Source organism: Eulemur rufifrons, chromosome 29 (assembly GCF_041146395.1).
Source record: "Eulemur rufifrons isolate Redbay chromosome 29, OSU_ERuf_1, whole genome shotgun sequence".
Classification (NCBI taxonomy): domain Eukaryota; kingdom Metazoa; phylum Chordata; class Mammalia; order Primates; family Lemuridae; genus Eulemur; species Eulemur rufifrons.
Window position 1 is genome coordinate 42,990,460 of NC_091011.1, and position 25,199 is coordinate 43,015,658.

At 35.8% G+C, this 25,199-nt stretch overlaps 1 protein-coding gene across 1 annotated transcript in view; it reads right to left on the bottom strand.

Moving 5' to 3' along the window:
• Positions 1-5,275: 5,275 nt before the first annotated feature.
• SDHAF3 (succinate dehydrogenase complex assembly factor 3) overlaps positions 5,276-25,199 on the bottom strand; it is a 53,884-nt gene continuing 33,960 nt past the window's right edge. The window contains exon 2 of the mRNA XM_069462294.1: positions 5,276-5,747. Within this exon, the coding sequence (XP_069318395.1) occupies positions 5,544-5,747 (204 nt within the window). The 3' untranslated portion in view covers positions 5,276-5,543. The remainder of the gene's footprint in view (positions 5,748-25,199) is intronic.

Below are 25,199 nucleotides of genomic sequence, written 5' to 3' on the forward strand. Positions count from 1 at the left end.
TGTTTATTGAAAATTGAGGCATTCACTTTCCTAGGGAAATTATTTGTAACCCTAGTATTCTCCAAAAATTTGTTTAAATCTGCCAGGCACTCATTCCGGTGTCATTTTACACTAAATTCACAACTTAGGTTTTGTTTGTTTTAGCAAACAGATGACTTGAATCTGGGATGGCCTGCAACTTTGCAGAAGTACTGTAGCAGTTTTTCTTCTGGCTCATTCTTACCCTGAGGATGTAGAGGGTCCTGGCTTTATAGACAAAGTGTCTCTTATGACTCTCCTTCACAAGTCTTTTGCCCACTATGTTCCAAAGGACCATCAAAGCCAAACTCGAAATACACCCTCAGGCTAAAGGAGACTTCAGTGGTTTCACTTAGCAATATTGGCCTTGTAATTATTTAATCTCTTAGGACACTGCCAGCTCCCAGATGCTTTTCAAAGATGCTTTTTGTATTCTACTGAAAGTTTTAGTTTTCAGCAGAATTGCTCAGATTAACAAAATCTGCCACAATACTTAAAAAAAAAAAAAAATCTAACATTTTGTGGAAATGCTATGTATTTTATAGCATCTTTTTGTTTTTTGTTGCTTATCAATGTCAGGAAACTTGTCATTAAAAATTCTTTGTAAACCTAAATTTATTTAATTATACATGTTATCACAATTCATTTAACTGTTCTGAAGTTTGAGGCATTTTTGCTATTCCCAAATATTCACTCGTAAATACCATTTTTAAAAAATACCATTTTTAATAATATGTTTAGGGCTGAGCATGGTGGCTCATGTCTATAATCCCAGCACTTTGGGAGACCAAGGTGGGAAGATTGTTTTGAGGCTGAGAGTTTGAGACTAGCCTGGGCTACATAGCAAGACCCCATCTCTAAAAAAAAAATTTTTTTAAATTAGCCGGGCATGGTGGCGCACACTGTAGTTCCAGCTACTTGGGAAGCTGAGGCAGGAGGATCGCCTGAGCCCAGGCATTCAAGGTTGCAGTGAGCTACGATCACACCACTGCGCTCTAGCCTGAGTGACAGTGAGACCTTCCCCCTCCAAAAAAATAATGTTTACATGAAAGACTGTCTACATTTCTATTAATATTTTTCCTTAGAATTTTAGAATTTATGGGTTCAATCATTTTTTAATTCATGGGTTCAATCAAGGTATAATCATTTTTAAAATTCTTTATTTCCAATTTATTTTCCATAAGCTGTATCAGACTCCTCTCAACCACCACCACCAATGGTAAGATCCCAATGTGCCATCTCTCGCTACCATTAAGTATGATCCAAACACTTTCCCCCATTCAAATGTTAAGCAGGGAAATATCAGATTTGCATATCAATAACGTGATGTTTGCAGCCACATGGAGAATAATATATTAAATAACAGGCTGGAGACAAAGAAGCCACATATAGATTACTAAAGAAAAAATTAAGTCTAAAATATCAGACTGATAGGTGGAAAAAAGGGAATGATTCTGACACAGTAAAGCTGTAAGTGTATCACCCTTTAACTATATAACCAAAACCCCCCAAAACATATTGATTTAAAAGAACTGCCATTCATTTAACTTGTGATTGGCAGTTTGGACTGGGATCAGCAGGCCAGTTCCGTCTTGGCTGGGCTCGCTCCTGGTATCTGTGGTTGGCTTCAGCTGGGGCGGTTCACCTCTGCTCCACACGGTCAGGCCAGCAGAGCTTGTTCACATGGCAGTTGGGCAGTGCAGGTGGAAGTGTGCCAGGCTTTGAGGCCTAGAACCTGGATTTGTTTAATGTCACTACCCCATTCTTTTGAGCAAATCAGGTCACAGGGTCAGCCCAGATTTGAAGAATTAGAAAAATAGATGGATAACAGGAGCTGCAAAGTCACCCTGTGAAGGGCATGGGTATCAGGAGTGGTAGAGAACTATGGCCACCTTGTGACCCACCACACAGTGTTGTCAGAATTGCTGAACAGTAAGAAGGAGGCCTCTGGGGAAATGGTGAAATCTAAGCTGGATTACAGAATTCTGAACTGGTGAACTGGGTATACAGTAATACCATTCGTTCACTGAAAAGGGAAGAAAAAGGTGCGATTTTAAATGTGAGTTGGAAGTATCAAAGGAAATCTCAAATACAGATCTGAAGTTTAGAAATGAGATTTAGGCTGGTGTTAGAGATTTAAGAGTGTAGCTAATATTTGAAGAAACAGATGTGTAATGTGAGAGTTCAGAGGATAAAACTCTAGAGAATATCATTATTTAAAAAAAAGGGAAGGAGAAAAATTATAACCTAAAGGAGAATCAGGTAGTATTAAAAAGCATGTGTGTTTTAAAAGCAGAAGAGAATAATACTATTAAACCTCACGGGATAATGTATTAATCTTACACTGATTAATATCCCACAGATTTTGGCAAGTGAGTGGTTACTTTGGCCAGAGCAGCAGAGGAGGTAAAAGGAAAAGGAGACGACAACATGGAGGGTATTGCTCCATGGCTGGCTGAAGTGAAGGATCACAGAAGCTAGGGCAGACTGGGATGGGAATGAAAGCAGTAGTAGGCCACTGAACAAACTCAGTAAAGGGCTGATAAATTTTCTGTTAAACACCACTCCCTGATACAACCTATTTCAGCAGTTCCCAAACTTTCTCAGTTCACATACCCTTAGTGTCTCAGTATTTTCAGGCATATCTAGGCAAAAACAGTTACAGCAACAAAAGAAACTTAGTTTTATTGAGTCTAAACAACTTGGAGAGTATTTATGCCATAACAACTTAGTACCTATTAGACACTATACAACTTCTCAAACTTTGTAATCATATTGGATACCACCACCTTTATTTTCTGTTACAAATTTTTATCTAATATTTGCCTTTTTATAATAGCAACCACTAAAAGCCCAGCTTCACAAAGATGTCATTGAAAAGAATGCTGCAACATGCTTGTAAAACTGTTTAATACCTTGAGCTAGAAATTTGTGTGGTGTCCAACAACTGTTGTTATGATTCCCTCAAAAATTTGAAATATTTCTCTGTGGTGCCCCAGGGCATCTCATTACACAATTTGGGGACCACAGCTCTCCCCTGTCCTTGCTTTATTTTTCTCCATAGTACTTATCATCCTACATATTTGATGTATTTTGTGTTCCTCCTTTAGAATGTGAGTCCCATAGCATAGACATTTTGTCTTTGAAAACTGCTATGTCCCAATATCTAAGATGATGTTTGGCATATGCAGGTTTTTAATAGGTAATTCATTCATTCAACAAATTGTGCAGTGGGAGTCTGATCTAAGATGGCAACAAAAGCATGGGATGTTATAATTCATAATTTCAGATGTGGAACAGTTCTGAATAGAGTGAAAGTTTAAGTGTAATAATGACACAGGTGGTTGTATGAGTTAAAGTGAATAATATCAAAGAACCATTAGGCTACTGAATAAGTAAACTACATAGACACTAAGGTCACCAAAATAATTGTAAGACTTGACTTGAGGTAGACAACTGTGAGTCAGGTGCCAAAGAACAGTAGGAAGAGGAAAGTACACCCAAAAAGAAAACAAAACACAAAGGAAAGAGTTCTTAAGCAAAGGTAACATAGTGATGGATTGAAAGAGACCACAGGATGGGGCTCTATGTTACAGCAAGTTAAAAAAGAATCCACAGCTGGGTGTGGTAGCTCATGCCTGTAATCCTAGCACTTTGGGAAGCTGAGGTAGGAGGATCGCTCGAGGCCAGGAGTTCAAGAATAGCCTGGGCTATAGTGAGACCCCATCTCTACAAAAAAATTTTTTAAAAAATTTAGCTGCACTTGTATAGTCCCAGCTACTCAGGAGGCTGAAGCAGGAGGACTGCTTGAGCCTAGGAGTTAGAGGTTGCAGTGAGTTATATGATAGTCACTGCACTCCAGCCTGGGCAACAGAGTAAGACTCTGTCTAAAAAAAAAAAAAAAAAAAAGAAAAAATCCACAAATCCCATTTCATAAGACTACAGAGAGGTCATGGTCCTCAACAGGCACTGGGTTTCTATTAGACAAGATGAAAAAAATAACACTGTAAAGAGAATGTATTTGCTCATGATAAAACAGGGTTCCTGAATACACTATATTTTAAACTTCTTGAGGGCAGGAACTTTATCTGATGTATGTCGTATCCCTGGAGCCTATTATAATGTAGAGAGTAGATTGATTATTGATTAGTTATATATCTTTCAATGAAAAAAAGCCCAATTAATCAACTGACAGACAGATGCAAAGAGGGAAGGAAGAAAGGACTAGGGGGCCTAGCGGCCATATACTAAGACAGGCACATGAGACAGCAAATGAGAGAAAACATGGGTCAGTTTTTAAAGGGCTGAAATAAGTGCATCTGGAAAATGATCACTTCGGAGTCTCAGGGTAAACATCCATAACTGCCTTAGTCTGTTTGGGCTGCTATAACAAACTACCATAGACTGAGTGGCTTATAAACAAGAAAAATGTATTCCTCACAGTTCTGGAGGCTGGGAAGTCCAAGATCAAGGCACATTCAGGTCTGGTGAGCACCCACTTTGTTTCACAGGTGGCCATCTTTTCACTGTGTCCTCACATGATGAAAAGGGCAAGAGACTTCTCTAGGGTCTCTTTTTATAAGGGCATTAATCCTATTCATGAGGGCCCTACCTTCATGACCAAATCACCTCTCAAAGTTCTTGCCTAATACCATCATAGTGGGGATTAGGTTTCAACATAGAAATTTTGAGGACACACAAATATTCAGACCATAGCAATAACTGAAGATACAATTCACCTAAGCTTGTAATATTTTTAAAAATTCACATTTTATGACTTGAATGGGATTACCATGTGATTTTTTTTTAATTCACAAATCAACTTAAGTCTGAAAAATTTTATGAAAATGCTTTTAATCTTAATCATTGGGCAATAAATAAGATTGTCAAGGTAACCATAAATTATTTAAGGGGTCAGTGGTTATCAACAGTGTAGAAATGTATTAGACTTTGTATACTCTATTATATAAATGATAGTATAATACTGAATCTTAAAGCTTCTCTTTAACCTTTCATCGTGAATAAACAGTGACTCAGAGAGGGCACTCAAAAAAAATCATGTATGTATTATTAAAGTAGAAATGATGAAATGCTCAGAATGACAATGTATTTTAACAATAACTTTGTTGGAATTTTATATCATTATCAGGATATACTAATCTGATGAAACTAAAGCAAAGCCAAGAGGCTAATGCTTGAACAAGCATAGCATTTAAAAACATTTACATTTATATATAAAAAAACCTCAGCAAAATTCCAGAAGTCTGTCCATTTTAGAGCCATTCTTTCATGTTTAGTCCAAAAATCAAATTCCATCAAACAAGTACTGTTATGTCGATAATGTCAGAGTTTAACTGTCACCGGTGATCCTGATCCATATACTGCATTCATAACATCCAAAAATGAATGAATATTTCATTAACATAAGGCATTCTCAAAACTCAAATCATTTTAAAAACCAATGACAGTTTAAAAGGGGGGTTCTGACTTTTACATGCTTTGTTAAGCTTTATTGATTGCAGAGACTAAAATTTTGGTTTTGTAGACTCAGGAATACTAAATTGCCTATTGGGTTTAGTAGCTTCTTGCATCAGCTCCTGCAACTGTCCAATCTGTTCATCACGGAAGTCATGAAGTTTTTCTTCTGGGAGGGAGATGCCAAAACATGCTTTCTCAGTTGAATTTTGTCTGTTGTCGTTAGCTTGTTGCCATAACACTGCTGCATACATCTAGTAAAAAGAGAAACAAAAGTGAAGGTCACAGATGTAAAATTAAAATAATACCTGTGTTCACTTACTTAATGCTGGAGAGCTTGATCAATTCTAATTCCAAGTCACCTATTCTTCTCTACCACTAAATCTTCTGCATTTGGTCAGGAAAATACAAAAAATATTGTTGTTTTTACTATTCAGTAATAATTTTTATATATATATATATATATATTTATCTTTAGTATTTCAAGAGTTTCAATAAGCTTTTAGCAAAGTTCTTAACCTGAAAATCACAGTAGTCTGTGGATGGACTTCAGGAGCACGCATAAACCACCCACAACCACATGCAAAGTTGTGTGCACATATTTCTGCACATCAGATTTTCGAAGGTGGGCCATTGGTCTTACAGGCCTAAAAGTGGGTCTCAAAATTCAGTAAGTTCACTCCTGTGTTCACTCCTGTGTTCACTCCTGTGTTCAATGTAAAATTTAATTTAAAACACACTAGAGCAATAGAAACTTTTAAAACATTTAAGCCTTCAATGTTTAACAACCATCTTTGTCAGGAAAAACTGTGTGCTTTTACATTGTAATTTCGCTCTTACTCAGTTAGCATGTTTAGCCTAATATTCCAACTCTCCTGTCTGAACAAATGCCACTTTTCTGAAACAGACTCTCACTCTAAAATCAGTCTTTTAATCAGACAGGAAGTATCAATACATTTCAGTTCATAAAGATTATAGACACACTCTGAGTAAGTGAATGAACTGGTTAACTCTGGATAATGCTGCTACTCAATCTGGTTGAGATATCTAAGGTGCTTACAATTATCGGATTGCCAGTATTGCTAAAGCAGCTTTAATTTTAATTCCAAATATTCTAAACCTTCACCTCTATTGGAAATATTTCCTCCATGTTTTACAGAAACCTATTTTATATCATTTTAACAAAATAAAAACATTGCACATACCCTACGCTTTATCAATTCTACTTCTGAGTATATGCCTCAGAGCAGGATTTCTCAACCTTGGTACTATTAAGATTTTTGGATAATTTGAGTAATTCTTTGTTTAGCAGCATCTCTGGTCTCTACCCACGAGATGCCACTGTAGCACCCCTTCCCCTAGTCTTGATAATCAAAAACGTCTCCAAACATTGCCAAATGTTCCCTGGCAGGCAATATCACCCCTGGTTGAGAACTACTGTCCCAAAAAAACTTTCAAATATGTGAATAAGTAGCATGCACAAGAGTGTTCATTGGGAGCACTGCTTGTTATTAAAGAAAAAAACTGCAAACAATCTAGCTGTACTTCAATAGGAAAAAGGACAAATACACTGAAGTTTATTCAGACAATGGCTTATAAGGACATACCAACAAACAAATGTCTATGTACCAACATGGATGAATCTCAACTAAAACAGATCTGAAAAGCAGGCTTAAAAAAAGTTATTCATTTGCAGAAATGGAAAAGCTGATATTCAAATTCATATGGAAATGTAAAGGGCCCTGAATAGCCAAGTCCATCTTGAACAACAAAATTGGAGGACTCACACCTCCCAATTTCAAAACTTACTACAAAACTACAGTAACCAAAACAGTGTGGTACTGGCATATGAGATTAGACATGTAACACCAATAGAATAGAGAGTCCAGAAATAAACCCTTATATAAAATAGCCAGCTGGTTTTTCACAAAAGTGTCAAGTCCATTTAATGGTGGAAAGAATAGTCTCTTCAACAAATGGTGCTGAGAAAACTGGATTTTCGCATGCAAAAGAGTAAAGTTGGACCCCTACCTCCAACCATACACAAAAATTAATGAGGAATGAATCTAAGAGCTAACATCATAAAACTCCTAGAAAAAAACATGGGTAAATTTTCATGACCTTTGATTTGGCAATGGATTCTTAGATATGACACCAAAAACCTGAGCAACAAAAGAAAAAAAATAGGTAAACTGGACTTCAGCAAAATTAAAAACCTTTGTTTTTAATTTTAATGGACAATATAAAGACTCAGAAAAAATATTTCCAAATCATTTATCTGGTAAGCATTTGTACCCAGAATATACAAGGAACTACATCAAAAAGACAACCCAATTATAAAAAATAGGTAAAAGACCATACTATGTACAAATACCATTCAACTAAAATTATTTCAATCACTTCTAAATTTGTGGGTTTGAAATTTCTTATCTATAAATATTCCCAGGCACTGAAGAGCTACCCTTGGCCTAATCTAAATACAAGCCTGTAACTCTAGAAAGAAAATCTATTCTTTTACCAAACCAAAAATCGTAGCTCTCAATTCATTTTGTTTCAATGAATGAAGGATCTAAGTGTCTTCAAAGATAAATTTAAATTAATTTTTGTGAAGAAAATTTTGCAAAGAAAAACATAAACTGTGTTTTACTCAGATTCAAAAATGATTTATTCTTTGGCATTTCAACTTCCAAAATACCTCTAAATTTTTTTTCTTGTGGATTCATCAGGGTTCAAAGAAAAAACCAGGTAGCTTTGAGGGTATCTTTTCTCAACCCTGAGACCTTAATATTCCAAAGAGGTTATAATGATTACCAAGGTAACAAAGTTTAGCCCCTTATGGTTCTTGCTGTTAATCTTATTTGATCCTCATTCTCTCCTGCTGCCAAGTAACCATTTCACTGTCTCTCCTTCCTTTCTAGTAAGTGTTCATCAGAGAACACACTAAGGTTCTTTAATGAAGAAAGCCTCCATTTAACAGTTTTTCTTCTGGTTCTGAAAGTATTTCTTATATGCCTTAGCATTATAATTTTTTACAATGTACATTTTTAAAATCTAAGACATGCCAAGATCATTTTTAAATAGGTTTCACAGGAGTTTCCTCACCAAAAGAATAGGATTTTAGAATTGTTACTTTATCACATACCTGTTGCATTGTGATTTAATTCACTTTGTGTACCATTAAATTAGCATTTCTATTTATAATGTGAATCACTGGATTTCCTTCCAGGCTGGAATCAAAGTGGCATAAAATCCTTTATACAACTGGCATAGAAAAATTGATACTGATTGGTTCTTATGAATAAATCTGGGCTACAATTTTTAAAGATTCCAATAAAGAACAGAGTTGGCATGAAGAGAAGAGAATGGGATTTGAACATGGGATGGTGACAGAGTCATAGAAAGCCAAGAATCAAGAAAATAAACATGGATTTCAGAGAGTTGAGACTCTAAATGTTAGTAACAGGAATTTCAAGGAAGAAAAGCTACTGGACCTATTCATATCTTACAAAATACACATATATAGAAAGAAATATAAGGACCGGTCAAATGAACTATGGTTCATCCAGATTATAGAATAGTTTGCAATAGTTAACAAGAATAAAGTCAAATATGTAATGACATAAAAAGCTTCCAAAGAAAAGTTAAAAAAAATCCACTTGCAGAATATTATGTTAACATGACATCTGTATATGTTTTAAAATGTGTACATATATAACAGAATATTTATATATTTGTATACAAAACAAAGGCTGCCCACAAAATTTTGGAGTTTTGATTTTTTTATAATAAATATTATTTAAGTAATGAAAGGGAAGAGAGAAGCTGTAGGAAAAAATTTAGAATGAAGAAATTATAGCTTCGTTTTTTTATGATTTGTCCTAATAGCAGAGACCAAATCAATATGATGATTGTAATTAATATAATTGGAACATAAAGAGTAACAAAAGAAAACTGGTTCTTATTAATATTTTGTTTCATCATGTATCTATTTGCCCTTCTGTGCTCTTTAAAACAAAATTCCAACTATAAATAGCCCAAAAGTACAGTTAAAAACATTTTTATTGTAAAAATATAAAAATCCAAACTCTGTAAATGAGTTGTTTTATAAAGGGATATTCATATTTAGAAAAGCATTTTTCATAGGCCTCATTTAAAGTGAAACTAAATGGTTTAAATATTTTATGAACATAGAATTTTAGAACATAGCAGTCACAACTCAACTGTATAGAGAATAATTCAAGAAAATGCCTAACTATATAACATTTGTCCCATTAAAAACTTGACTTTTTTTATATGAAGAATTGCCTTGACAGTATCAAAAAGATTTCAGATTCAATCATAAAAATACTAAAACAATTTTTCCACATACTATAATTAGTCTGAAGAAGCCTATCTTTTTTTAAAATTACATAAATCACGTTATAAATTCCCTTACAAAACAGGCATATATATTGCATTGCCATTTTCACAATTTCCTGGAAAGCTAAAATGACTGTATTCCTTTATTTCTGACAAATTAAATTATTTGCCTTCCTTCAATGTAAACTCCTAAAGAGAAAATCAACTATTAGATCCAGCAGGAAAAAAGGTACCTTTCTTCCAAAATTTATTCAATTATTTTAAGATTCTATTTAACAACACTGAACCAGTAAATTTAAGCACAGCATTCAGTCAAGCTTTCCCTAGAGAACTGATTAAAAATGCCACACCTCCCCAAGGAGCAAAAACAACCAAAACACAAGGGCCACAGGAAAACTGAAAGTTACCCAAATTACAATAACTAAATTCAAAGACACCCTGGGGATCTGAGGCACATCTGCCAAAGTCATTAACACAGAATATTTTATTTTATAGAAAAAAGGAATCTACGTTGGCAATGATAATAAATTTGGTGTCTTGGCTCTTTTGAACTAGGTTTTATGATTTTCAAGTCACTGATGATAGATTATCCATTTTGACAGCATAAAATATCATTAAATAACAATGTATGCTATTTCTTAGCCCCTAAACACTGGTATCAATGATTCACAGAATACAAAGAATAGAAAGTGACACTAGTGTCACCAGTAAATGAAATTTCTCAGGTGGCCTTGAAGCTAGGCCTCTCTGGAGGCCTAAGTTCCCCAAGTTCTTCTGCCCAGAGCAGTAAACCAAACTCAGGATTCACCCGTGACTCCAGGAATGAGCAAAAAAGGTGTTAGTTGCTACTTACAGCACAGCAAAAAAACAGATAAAAGCAAGAACATATAAGGTTCTCGGCTAAGGAAGTAGTAAAGAAAAGTTAGAGAAGACCTGGTTCACAAATATTCTTTACATTTGTCTACTATAAATTCTGTATGTCTGTGACACTGGACATATATAAATCAACTATGTCATAACATCAGAAACGAGAAGTCAGCGCAACTAAATAAGCACATTCTTATTGATGAAATTCATTCAAAAATTCTTAGAAGCTTAATAATAGCATTGTACTTAAGGTAAATATTATATAACTTATTTTACTTAAAGGCAACTCTTCACCATCTACAAATATATTCACAATACAAATTTTAAAAATATATTTTCCTGATCATTTTTGAGGTAAATGGACTATTTGTACATTTTATGCTTTATGTAGCAACTTTAATTTATTCTTTAGGAATATAATTTGCATCAATAAGTTTTGTAATGCCTCGTTATATTATAGATATTGAATTAAATCTATGTTACTATCAGCCATTAACATGGGGTATTAAAAATGATAAAACTGTTATCCACCATTCTAATTAATGGGGCATCTTTATTTGTCAGAACTACCCAATGTTTACAGTAATGGGTATCTGGACTACCTCACAGGATTATTGTGAGAAATAAATGATAAACTGTTGACATTTTTAAAAGGTATTTGTATCCAGACTGTAAAATACCATAGAATTTTCTTGCCATTTATGTCTTTGTGAGTATTCTTCCCCTTGTCTAGAAGGCTCTTCTCATGGCTGGCTTCTTATCCCTATGGTCTCAGCTTAAATGTCTCTTCCTTGGAGAGGACTTCCTAATTCACCTATGTATCCCTGTTACTCTTTTTCTCAGTGCCCTAAATTTCCTGCTCGGCACTTATCCTAATCTGTTATTATTCTGTTTCCTCCATAGAATGAAACATCCATGAAAAATACGGACACATCTGTCTTTTTTACTGAATTGCTGGCATCTAGCATAATGCTTGAAACAGAGTACTTGGTAATTATCATCCTAATGATGAATAAATAAATGTTGTCCAAACATTTACCAGAAACCACTCTTCTAGGGTATTACAGGCACAAGGCCAAATGCCTAAGCTTGTAGATTTTTATAAGGATCTACAATTAAGATTTTGATACTTTCCCTTTATGGAAACATCCATACACCCCTCAATATCTTACTGCTTACTGATGATATTTTCAAAGGTTATCTTTTCTACTGAGTGATTCTCAAAGTTTTTGGTCTCAGAACTCTTTTACATTTATTTTTTTTAAAAGAGCTTTTATGAATTATTATCTATCAACATTCACATTAGGATTTAATACTAATTTTTTTACAATTATTAATTCAATACAAAAATTAACTCAAAACGAATTAAAGACTTAAACATCTGTAATTATAAAACTACTAGAAGAAAACATGGGGGAAATGCTCATGTCATTGGTATGGGCAAAAATTTTTTGGATAAGACCTCAAAGGCACAGGCAACAAAAGGACAGATAAATGGAATTACATCAAACTAAGAAGTTTCTGCACAGCAAAGGAAACAACAGAGTGAAGAGACAACCTATAGAATGGAAAAAAATATTTGCAAACTATGCATATGACAAGGGGTTAATATCTAGAATATTCAAGGAATTCAAACAACTCAATAGCAAACAAACAAACAAACAAAAAAAAAATCTGATTTAAAAATGGGCAAAAGACCTGAATAGACATCTCTCAAAATGACATACAAATGACCAACAGGTATATAAAAAAAATGCTCAACTTCACTAATCACTAGAGAAATGCAAATAAAAATCACAATGTGATTATACTCCATTTCAGTTAGAATGGCTATTATCAAAAGGACAAAAGGTAAGTGTTGGTGAGGACACAGAGAAAAGGGAACCCTTGTACATTGTTGATGGGACTGTAAATTAGTATAGCCATTATGGAAAACTATATGGAGTTTCCTTAAAAAATTAAAAATAGAATTGCCATATGATCTAGCAATTCCACTACTGGGTATATATCAAAGGAAATGAAATCAGTATATTGAAGAGAAATCTGCACTCCCATGTTTATTGCAGCACTATTCACCAAAGTCAAGATATGGAATCAACCTAAGTGTCCATCAACACATGAATGGATAAAGAAAATGTGGTACATATATACAATAAAATACCATTCAGCCATAGAAAGGAATGAAATCCTGTCAACATGGATAAATCTGGAGGACATTATGTTAAGTGAAATAAGCCAGACTCAGAACAAATTCTGCATCATCTCACTCATATGTGGAATCTAAAAAAGTTGATACATGTAAGTAGACCATATAGGATGGGGAGAGGTTAATCAACAGGTTCAAAGTTGCAGTTAGGAGGAATAAGTTCTGCTTTTCAATTACACAGCATTATAGTATTAACTATAGTTAACAATAATGTGTATTTCAAAACAGCTCGAAAAAGGATTTTGAATGTTCTCATTGAAAGAAATGATGTCTGCAGCAATGGATTTGCTGATTACCCTAATTTGATCATTACACAATGAATACATATATCAAACCACCATATCATACCCTATAAATGTGTACAATTATGTCAATTATAAATAAAACTTTTAAAAATTCACTGAAAACTTATTATTCATGAACTTATAAAACCAATAAACTCCTAAAGTAAACAGCATATTTAGATGAGAAAAAGCTTTATTTTTAAAAAGTTCTGTTAGAAGAGTGGCACTGTTTTGTTTTACATTTCTGCAAATCTAGTGTCTGGCTTACTAACAAATGGATTCTCATATCTGTTATGATACATAATTTGGTTGAAGTACTTGAAGAAAATATAGCCTCCCATCGATAAGACAGTTGGAAAAGGGAGGAGTATTTTTCTGATAACTGTGAATATTACTCTATGATGTTACACCCAACTGGATAAAAGGCTTTTATCCAAAATTCCATATGCTATTTCATAGTGGTGTGAAATAGCAAGCCACAGGAGTTTGGGCAGTCCATGAGGGGCTCCCCTGGGGACAGGGCCATGAGAGGCCAGCATGCCAGCTTTCTTCCATCCAGATGCTTCCTCCCCTGCACCTCCCCTAGCCACTGCAACTGAGAAAGCAGTCTGAGCTCAGGCTGACCGGGACCCACGGCCCCTCCCCTACCCATTTCCCCCGTGAGAGTAGAGTGAGCAGAGAAGTTTGGCAATGGCTACTTCTCTCTGGCAGGTGCGCACTCCAGGCTGAGGTCTCCAACAGAGAGTGGGGCCCACACCTCTTTCCTTGAGGGCTTATGGTAGAACAACGGTGCACAATTTAGGAACCCTCTGCCTGCTGGTGTTTCACGGGGTCACACGACCTGGCACGGCAGATAAGCAAGCCAGTCCCAGTTCCCTAGGGACACGAGAGGAGTGCAGGGGGACGCAGGGAAGAAGTCTAGGAGCTGGACTTCGATGGCAAGGAAACCTGCACGGACATATCTGATGGGAGAGTGTGGTGGGGTGCTAGGAAAGGGGTTCTGGGAGTGCACCTATCCCCTCCGGTGGAGAATTGCCATATTGGATAAGGATATGGCATTCAGGAGGAATAGCCTAGCCCCTGGTTCCATGGCAACCAAATGCCTCACACTCAGGTGTGCTGCCTGACCAGGTGCTGCGGCCCCTTCCTCCACGCATTACAACAGGGAGAGCAGTTTGAGCTGAGAAGTTCACCAACGGCCGCTTCTCTCCCAGGGGCGTGAGCTCCTGCCTGAAGTCCCCACAGAAGAGGGGCCCACACCTCTTCCTTTGAGGACTTGTACTGGAACAGGGGTGCACATTCTGGGAACTCCCTGCCCACCGGTGTTTAGCAGAGACACATGCCAGTGGGTCAGACACACAGATGGGGGGTGGTTTGAGAGACCCAGGGGAGGGACCACACGTGGACTGAACTGACAGAAGTGTGCTGTGGGGGACCCAGGAGCAGCAATTTGGGAGAGCGCCCACCCCTCCCCGCAAAAAAACTGGACGACTAGACCAGGGTAGAAAGATCCCAGCCCCGGGCCTTAGCACTCAAGCGTTAAGGCCTTACCAGTTTGGAGAGCTTGTCCGGACCCATCTACCAGTGGCTCCCCCCAATGACCAGAAAAGCAACTCCTGAGCCCGGCTGAGGCTTTGCAAAGAAAGCCTTTCCGGCTCCCACAACCTAGTAACGAACTGCATTGCTCCTACCCCCATCTCAGTAGTGGTAGAGATCAAGCAAACCCCTGGAAGCTATAGGGTTCCTCTTAAAGCTTGGGCCACTCAAGTACTCCACTTGGAAGACCAGAGCCTACCATAGGCACAAAAGAATATCTCGACAACTGGCTTTCTTTCACATAAACATCAACCAATGACAGGGAGAACAACTCTATATAGCTCATCATAGCGTCTTCCAACTCAAGCGAACAGGGATTGGCTGATTCATATTCCCAAGTACTACCTGTCATCCTGGAGATTAAGCTGGGGGTCCCAACACAATCCACACTGCTGGGAAAAGATGAAGACAGCAAGACAGAGGCAACTTGAGAGGATCAGCAAACCTGCTTAAACAACAGCCCCTAGGCAACTTGGGACCAGCACTCTTCTCCCCGACACGGTGAGGGATTGATTTTCTGGAACGCAGGGAGAAGAGGACTGCAAGCCAGGTCTAGTACTGCCAGGACTTAATAGAGAAGCCAGATGAGAAGGAATCAGCAAAAGACCTCTGGAGCGCCAAAGAATAATAACATCTGCTTGTTGCGAGAGTGTTTTGAGAAGGTTAGCCAAAGCTTTAGCAGAAAAACGCCTGGGAAAGCTTCACCAGAGTCTTTCTCTACCACGACAATGCTTCTGCTCATTCCTCTCATCAAACAAGGTCAATTTTGTGAGAGTTTCCACAAGAAATCATTAGGCATCTACCTTATAGACCTAATTTGGCTCCTTCTGACCTTTTTGTTTGACAATCTTAAAAAAATCTTTAAAGGGCATCCATTTTTCTTCTGTCAATGTAAAAAAGACTGCAATGACATGGTTAAATTCCCAGGACCCCCAGTTCTCTAGAGATAGACTAACTGGCTGGTATTATCACTTACAAAAGTGTCTTGAACTTGATGGTGTTTATGTTGAGAAATAAAGTTTATATTTTTTGTATCTTTTAATTCCATTTTTCTAAGAAATCTATGAAGCACCTTGTAAAAAAAAACTGTATAAATTCTATACATTTTTCTGAAACCTAATTATTTTGCACTTGCCCACAGGAGATTTTTAACTACTTGTTCATCTACAATGCAGGTTAATTCCATATTTTAAAAAGAGGAAAAGAAAAGAAAGAATTCTATAAACTAAAGAAAAATGTAATGCATTCAAATTATACTTGATGTAATCTGTTTAGAAAATCTTCAATGTATTATTAAGAATATTAGTATGTTTTCTAACAAATTACTAATTATATTCTGGCTGTCATCAGAAAACTCCATAGCAACGTACATAATTTTCAGACACTCTCCAAAGCAATCTCTGATGTGAATTACTACATCAAATTAAGTAACATTTTTTGAATCACATGAAATTGGCCATAATTTTACATTTCAACTTGGGGTCACATGCCATGACCCAAAGCAGGCTATTAACTATAATAATTCTTTGTTTCTGAAAGACAAATTTTAACAGAAAATTTAAATATACTATAATGTCTTGAAAGTTATTTTCTGCATTTAAATATTCTAATGAAACAAAGGAAAGAGTGTAGCATTATCATAGTATTATGAGTTATCCAGAAACTACATATCTGTAACCAAACTAAAAATTATAACAAAAAATAACTCACTCACTAAAGGAGAATATAAGATTAAACACATAAAAATCAACTTGGAATATTTATTTATAGGTTTAAAAAGTAAAAGAACAGGAAGAAGAGGGAATAAAAATTAGTTAATACAGTAACATGATAAAACAAGTAAAAGGCATGAGGAAAACATAAAGCCAAGTGTAAATCCATCCTGAACACACTCCTCTTTAACTGCCCTGGCATGAAAAAAAATATGTATCACTGAATGTTGTAATACATTATCAAGCATTTTCAAGTGAGAGAGTGCCTGGATTGGTCCAATAAGTATTTTGATCCCCTAAGCAAGACACTGCAGTAGAGAAAGATACATCACTATAAATTTTAGTCATAAAATCCCTTATACATTATTCTGACAATGCTAAATGCATACTGTTAGATATCCATCTGATTCTTCAAATTTTAAGGGATGGTGACTATTGTTTCTACTATACTATAAGATCCTTCAACATCTGGCTCCTTATTTCACCAGCCCTGTTACAAACCACCTGTAGTTCCCAAATATCCCATCCTCATCCATGCATCTGAAGACATATATTCCCTCCATTTGAAATGTCTTTATTTACTTCATGGAATAAGACTTCAAGATTCGGCTCAAATGTCACACTCTCCACGATACCTGTACATCTGCCCCAGGTTTTCCTCTGTGCTCCCGTCACTCTGTACCCATGTTTTTTATAGCACACTACTTAGTGTTGATGTTATTTATATTAGACTTTGAAGGCAAAGTACTGAAGGCAAAGGCTCACACCTAGACACTCACATGCCTTCAGCATCTAGCAACACTAAGCATTAACATACGTTTATGAAAGAGAAAAAGGGAATAAAGTGTGTAAAACTTGCTGGCCAACCAAAATCAATATTCTCAATTTGCCAGACAAATTTTGTTTTACAAGAGAAATAGCCAAATTAGCACTGTAGTCTGTATGTTAATCTCTTCCATTTCATAAAAACACACAGAACTTTACAAATTTGAATGGATGAGCTTGCAAATCTAAATATCAAAATTCAGATCCTGATTTATCCCAATAAAATGAGGATATTCAGTGAGGAACAGTATAAACATACTTATTTGGAGGTAGTTTTTACTTCTCCTTTATACTGTTTTATACAATCTCACCTAGTTATTCTAATTTTTTTTTTTTTTTTTTTTGAGACAGAGTCTCGCTCTGTTGCCCGGGCTAGAGTGAGTGCCATGGCGTCAGCCTAGCTCACAGCAACCTGGGCTTAAGCAATCCTTTTGCCTCAGCCTCTCGAGTAGCTGGGACTACAGGCATGTGCCACCATGCCTGGCTAATTTTTTCTGTATATATATTTTAGTTGGCCAGATAATTTCTTTCTATTTTTAGGAGAGATGGAGTCTGGCTCTTGCTCAAGCTGGTCTCGAACCCCTGACCTCGAGCTATCCTCCCACCTCGGCCTCCCAGAGTGCTAGGATTACAGGCGTGAGCCACTGCACCTGGCCTAATTTTTTAATCAGAAAAAAAGTAATATTATTTTAAAAAGGCAACAAAGTCTCTTTAATCTCATATTTGAAAGTCAAAGATTAATTTCCAAATAAATAAAATACCTTAAACATACTAATTAATGGAATGCTAACTGGTAAGCACAATGAAAATGAATAACAAGCAACAAAACAAACAAAAATAGGAGAATTTCCTTCAGATACCCTAATTTAAAGCCAAAAAATTCATTCTGCCAGTATAAACATAAGTGTAACCTGGTCTCTTAAAAATTCAACCTAAAAGGAGTTTTAGAAACGTCCATACCTTCCTCTATTTCTTCCCCCGTATGTATGTAAAACCTGAATCACTAAAATTGTCTCTACAGTAAATCACATCAATTTTCTTTAGCTTTTATTTTTATTGAAAGGATAAGATACAGCTATTTTACATATGTGTAAACTTTCTCAAATGATGATAAATGAGCAGTTGCTTAACAAAAGCAATTATTTTCAGAGAATGATTCTCATGGAAACACTGTCTCGCTGCTTTCCAGCCAAATACGGTGTCATCTTTTAAAAAGTGGTTATGATCAAAGAACTCCAAGGTATTGTTTTCCATTAGTTTCCTCATAGCCATGACACGTCATTTCAAAACTATGTTCCCTAATATATTTGTCATTTTTCTGTGCAGTTTCAGTTGACTGTGTAATTTTGTTTATATGATAATATATTGCTTCGGTATATGGCAAATTATGAGAAATTATGTTAGCCTGTCCTCCCTCCATCCCCACATGGGTAGACTAGTTTCACTATAAATCTTCACCCCTAGTTATTTACTGTGAATAATTTACAATTTACTTGTGAAATAATTCATCAAGATGACTAGTGGCATAAATGGTGTAGGTATATAAAATCAGAATCATATATCAACACATCTTTAGTTTAGTTTGGAGATAATAATTACCTTGCCACTATACATTCTGTTAAATAAGAGGTCATTAGCCTGAGGCTGTCTCTGTACTTTAAGCTTCTACCTAACAAATACAACCTAACTTTGTACATAAACAAACTAAAACCTAAGTCAGAAGTATATTTTTTGTAACAAATAGCCGGTTTTCAGCCAAACACCAACAGCCAAGCTTTAGTCAATCAAAGCGGCTAATTCATCCCACCATGCCCAAATATACTATGTGTATCTGATCTACCACCTGAAGCAAGTAAAATTTACTTTGCTTAGGCCGGGCACGGTGGCTCACGCCTGTAATCCTAGCACTCTGGGAGGCCGAGGCGGGCGGATTGTTTGAGCTCAGGAGTTCGAGACCAGCCTGAGCAAGAGTGAGACCCCCGTCTCTACTAAAAATAGAAAGAAATTATATGGACAGCTAAAACTATATATAGAAAAATTAGCCAGGCCTGGTGGCGCATGCCTGTAGTCCCAGCTACTCGGGAGGCAGAGGCAGGAGGATCGCTTGAGCCCAGGAGTTTGAGGTTGCTGTGAGCGAGACTGATGCCACGGCACTCTAGCCCAGGCAACAGGGTGAGACTCTGTCTCAAAAAAATAAATAAATAAATAAATTTACTTTGCTTAGTACCAAAGTAAATTTCAATAGTAATAATAATTTTTAGATAGTTTTAGTTTCTAAAAAATTACCAGCACATTATTAAAATAAACTATAAAGATCAGAGTTTTACTTAGCAAGATTTTTTGTAATTTTATTCTATTTTGGTATATCTTAAATTTCAAAAACTTTTAAAATTATGTATTTGAATGATATAAAGGGCTCAGAGGAGGATTGCTTTCCTCAATAAATATTCATTACATTAAAATGGAAGTTCAATGTATGCAATATGATTCAGGATGAAAATAATAGAGCTATAATTTATTATCAACTTAAGAAAAATGTTCTACAATACACAGTATTATAGATATATTTAGCAGTGTAAATTTTCTGGTACGTTCAAGGACATAAACATGACTGGATTTACTAGAAAAAAAGAGGTACACATTACGTTACAGTAAAAAATTACACCATTGTAAGTAAAAATTCTAGACTTTAAACAAAGTAATGAAAAATTTGATACATTTCCATGATGGCCAATCTGTAAAATGACTCAAAATGAAAACATAAGTTCTGATCATTTATAATGCATCTGCTTATATAGGAAATCTCATACCTAGTTGTAAACCTCTGGCTTATTTTTCATAAATGTTAAACCATGCTGAAGTAGAATCAGCCTAAAAAAATTGATTCTCTTTTACAAAATAAATTTGCCATTTCATGTACAGCTGTTATGCTCTTTTTAAATATAATAACTTCTCAAACTAGGAACTGATCTTTAAAAGGCTCTTACATACAATTAACTATAAGATCCCCTGAATACAATCTAAACGTTATTAATTTCCATAACAAACTATTTTCAATTTCATAATAATGAAGAGACACACAGCTCACACCTGGTTAAATCTGACTGACATACACTCCATTCAGTGCAACTGGACTATAGGATCTATTGCCAAAGGCAATCTGACCAGCTAGACTATAGGGGCATTTGCTTCGTTGTTCTTTTTGTGTGTGTGGTATGAACACATAAGCTTAAAAAAAGTGTACAGTACAATATTGTTAACTATAGGCACAATGTTATACAATAGATTTCTAGCACTTATTCATCTTGCATAACTGAAATTTTATACCCTTTGGACAGCAACTCTCCATTTCCCCCCCTCCCCAGCTTCATGGCAACCACCATCCTACATTTTGCTTCTATGAGTTTGACAATTTTAGATATCTCATATAAGTAGAATCATGCATATTTGTCATTCTGTGACTGGCTGATTTCACTTAGCATAATGTCTCTCAGGTTCATCCATGTTGTTATACATAGCAGAATTTCCTTCTTTTTAAAGGCTGAATTCAATTGTATATATTCAATTGTACATATAGACCATATTTTCTTTATTCATTCATCTGTCAATGAACATTTAGGTTGTTTTCACATCTTGGCTATTCTGAATAGTGCTCCAATGAATGCACATGTGTATTATTTCTTTGAGATTCTGATTTCAATTTCTTTTGAATAAATTCTCAGAAGTGGAATTGCTGGGTCACATGACAGTTCTATTTTTAATTTTTTGAGGAACCTCCATATCATTTTCCACAGTGGCCATGCCATTTTACATTCCCACACAGTGTATAAGGGTTCCACTTACTTCACATCCTTGCCAACACTTGCTATCTTGTTTTCTAATGATGGCCATCCTAAGAGATGTGGGATGATACCTCATTGTGGCTTAATTTGCATTTCCCTTATGATCAGTGATGTTGAGTATCTTTTCATATAACTGTTTGCTATCTGTATGTCTTTGAAGAAATGTCTATTCAAGTCATTTGCCCATTTTAAAATCAGGTTATTTGTGTTTTTTGTTATTCAGCTTTAGGAGTTCCATCTATATTAATATTCTGAATATTAATTCCTTATCAGATATATGGCTTGCATGTATTTTTCCCATTCTGTAGATTCTCTTCACTCTGTTGACTGTTTCCTTTGCTGTGCAGAAGCTTTTGAGTTTGATGTAGTCCCACTTGTCTATTTTTGCTTTCGTTGCCTGTACTTTTGGTGTCATATCCAAAAAAATCATTGCAAATGTCATGAAGCTTTTCCTCTATGTTTTCTTCTATCAGTTTCATAGTGTCAGGTCTTATGCTTAAAGTCTTTCATCCATTTTGATTTTTTTGCATGGTTTAAAATAGAGATACAATTTAATTGTTTTGCATGTGGATATCCAGTTTTCCTAACATCATTTGTTGAATAGACTACACTTTCCCCATTGTGGATTCTTGGCACTCTGTCAAAGTTCAATTAACCATATATGCATGGGTTTATTTCTGGGCTATCTATTCTGTTTCACTGGTCTATTTTTATGACAATACCATACTGTTTTAACTACTGTAGCCCTGTAATACATTTTTTTAATTTAAATATGAAGGGGTGGGAGGGTTGTGAGGAGGGGTGTTCAGTTGTCTTGTTTGTTTTTGTTGAGACGGAGTTTCCCTATGTCACACTGGGTAGAGTGCAGTGGCGTCATTGTAACTAACTGCAACCTGCAACTCCTGGGCTCCAGCAATCCTTCTGTCTCAGCCTCCCCAGTAGCTGGGACTACAGGCACGTACTGCACCGCATAACCTAGCTTTTTTTTTTTTTCCCTTTTGGTAGAGATGGGGTGTCACTCTTGATCAGGCTAAAATCTCCAACAGCTGAGCTCAAGCAATCCTCCCACCTCGGCATCCCAGAGGGGTAGGATTACAGTAGTGAGCCACTGTGCCTAACCTGTAACACATTTTGAAATCAGGAAATATGATGCCTCCAGATTTGTTCTTTCTCAAGATGATATTGGCCATTCAGGGCCCTTTATGGTTCCATATGAATTTTAGGATTGTTTTTTCTGTAAAAATAAAAATGCCAAAAATGGTGGAATCTTGATAGGGATTGCATTGATCTGTACATAGCTTTGGTGTTATAGACATTTTGACAATATTGATTCTTGTAATCCATGAATGCAGGATCTCCTTCCATTTATTTGTGTCTTCTTTAATTTCTTTCAGCAATGTTTTTTGTTGTCAATATGTAAGTCTTTCACCTCCTTAGTAAGTTTACTTCTATATACTTTATTCTTTTGATGCTATTGTAAATGAGATTGCTTTCTTAATTTCCTCTTCAGATAGTTTATTAGTAGTATACAAAAATGCAACTGATCCTACAACTTTATTGAATTCATCTATTAGTTCTAACACTTTTTTGGTTAAACTTCTTTAGAGTTTTCCACATATGTCATCTGCAGAGATAATTTTACTTCTTTTTTTCTAATATGAATGCCTGCCTTTTATTTCTTTTTCTTGCCTAACTGCTCTGGCTAGGACTTCCACTAACATGTTGAAAAGATATGGTGAGAGTATAAGCATCCTTGTCTTATTCCTGATCTTAGAGGAAAAGCTTTTAGTTTTTCACCATTGAGTACAATGTTTCCTGTGGCCTTTTCATATATGAAATTATGCTGAGGCAGATTACAGTTTTAAACAAGATGAGGTCAGAACCACTGTAGCTACTAAAAGTCTTAGTCCCTACAGGTTTCAAGAATAAGGCAGTGACTATGAAGGCTGGATCTGTTTCGCATGCTGCATACTGAGCAAAGGGGAACCCTACCAGGATTCTCTAATTTTCACTTGTATTATTTCCTAGTTTTGTAACGTCATGTTAAGACAATAAGAAAATGTCAAGAAGTGGAGCTGCTGCGCTCCATAAGGTTTGTGGTCCTGTATCCTTTAAGAAGTTTCCCCAACTCGCTGTGTTAGGCCCTGGCTTCCAAGACTTATGTATAATCTCTTGTGCATATAGATAATATAAGTTTTTATATTAACACTCAGGCAATAACAAGAATACTTTATAGAATATTCACCAAATAAAATATTCAACTCTAAATAGAATTTCCTTAAAATCTCTATGCTCCATTAGTGGACATACAAATTGCTAACATTATCTAAACCAATATGCTAGGGGAAATGCTTTCAGTATTTCTACTTTTGATAATATAGTCTACAATATATATCCTCCTTTTCCAATTAAAAAAATGTTATCATTTTGGTAAAATACACTTAGGGAGCAATTAAAACTTCCATAATTATATCCTTCCTTTTCCAGTCTAATTATGGACTGATTTTTTAAAAGAATAACTTATAATTCACTAGAGAAAAATTATTTTGAAATTTTCAAGAGGTTCAGTCTATATTTTTAAAATACACTTTTGAAATTTAGTGGGATTTTTTTAATAGTTCAAAATAATTAAAGGCTCCAGTAGTCAACCTTGGAAATTGACAAGACACACTAGAATTTCTGATAAATTTCATCTTATGATCTTTTCATAGAATGTCTATAGGCCTATATGTACAGTGTTAAATATGGGAGACATAAAGACTAAAAGGGAAAAGAGAATGAGAAGAAACAGAAAACAGCATAAGATCAGTTTGATGATTTAAAGGATAGGTTAGGTAATAGAATGTATTTGTTAATTGATTGTTCAAGTTGATTCAGGAGAGGTTAAAAAGTTCTGATATTAGGCCGGGTGCGGTGGCTCACGCCTATAATCCTAGCACTCAGGGAGGCCGAGAGGTGGGAGGATTAGCTTGAGGTCAGGAGTTTGAAACCAGCCTGAGCAAGAACAAGACCCCATCTCTACTAAAAATAGAAAAAATTAGCGGGGCATGGTGGCATGCACCTGTAGTCCCAGCTACTCGGGAAGCTGAGGCAGGAGGATCGCTTGAGCCCAGGAGTTTGAGGCTGCTGTGAGCAAGACCAATGCCACAGCAATCTAGCACGGGCAACAGAGCAAGACTGTGTCTCAAAAAAAAAAAAAAAAAAAAAAAGTTCTGATATCATGGGGACTAGAAAATACGATGCCGTAGTTTGGCAAAGTGTAGGAATTGGCAAAGTGCAAGAAAAAGGTAACAGAAAATAAAGATGACACTGGATAGCATCAGGGTCTTTTTTTATTTCTTTTATTACAAACTAATGATTCTCTGATAAAAACTTAGTGGAGAAACCCTGCTGTTGTAATCATTCCTTCCTCTAATCCCGACCAATCAGCAGCTAATTGTGAACTAGGGTCCCACAGACTATGGATGCTCCTCAACTTAGGATGGGGTTATGTCTTGATAAACCCACCATAAATCAAAAATATCATAAGTGGAAAACACATTTAATACAACTAGCCTACCGAACATCACAGCTTAGCCTAACTTACCTTAAATATGCTCAGAACACTTACATTAGCCTACACTCGGGCAAAATAAATGCTGGCAACACAGCACACTGTAGAGTATCACTTGTTTACTTTCATGATCAAGTGGCTGATTGTAAGCCCAGCCACTGTCCAGCATCTCAACGAGAGTATCATACAGCAAATCACTAGCCAGGAAAAGATCAAATTTCAAACTACAATTTCTACTGACTGTGTATCGCTTTTGCACCATTGTAAAGTCAAAAAATCATTAAGTGGAACCATCATAAGTTGGGGACCATCTGTACACTAATTATTTTCTTAAGAGATGACAAACTGGAACAAGTAGAAATTAATGTGTTAGTTTACACTAAATTCCAAAAATAGTTATCCTGTTTAAAAAAGAAAGAAAAACGAAAGTTCTATTGTACCCATTTCATACATGTCTTTATA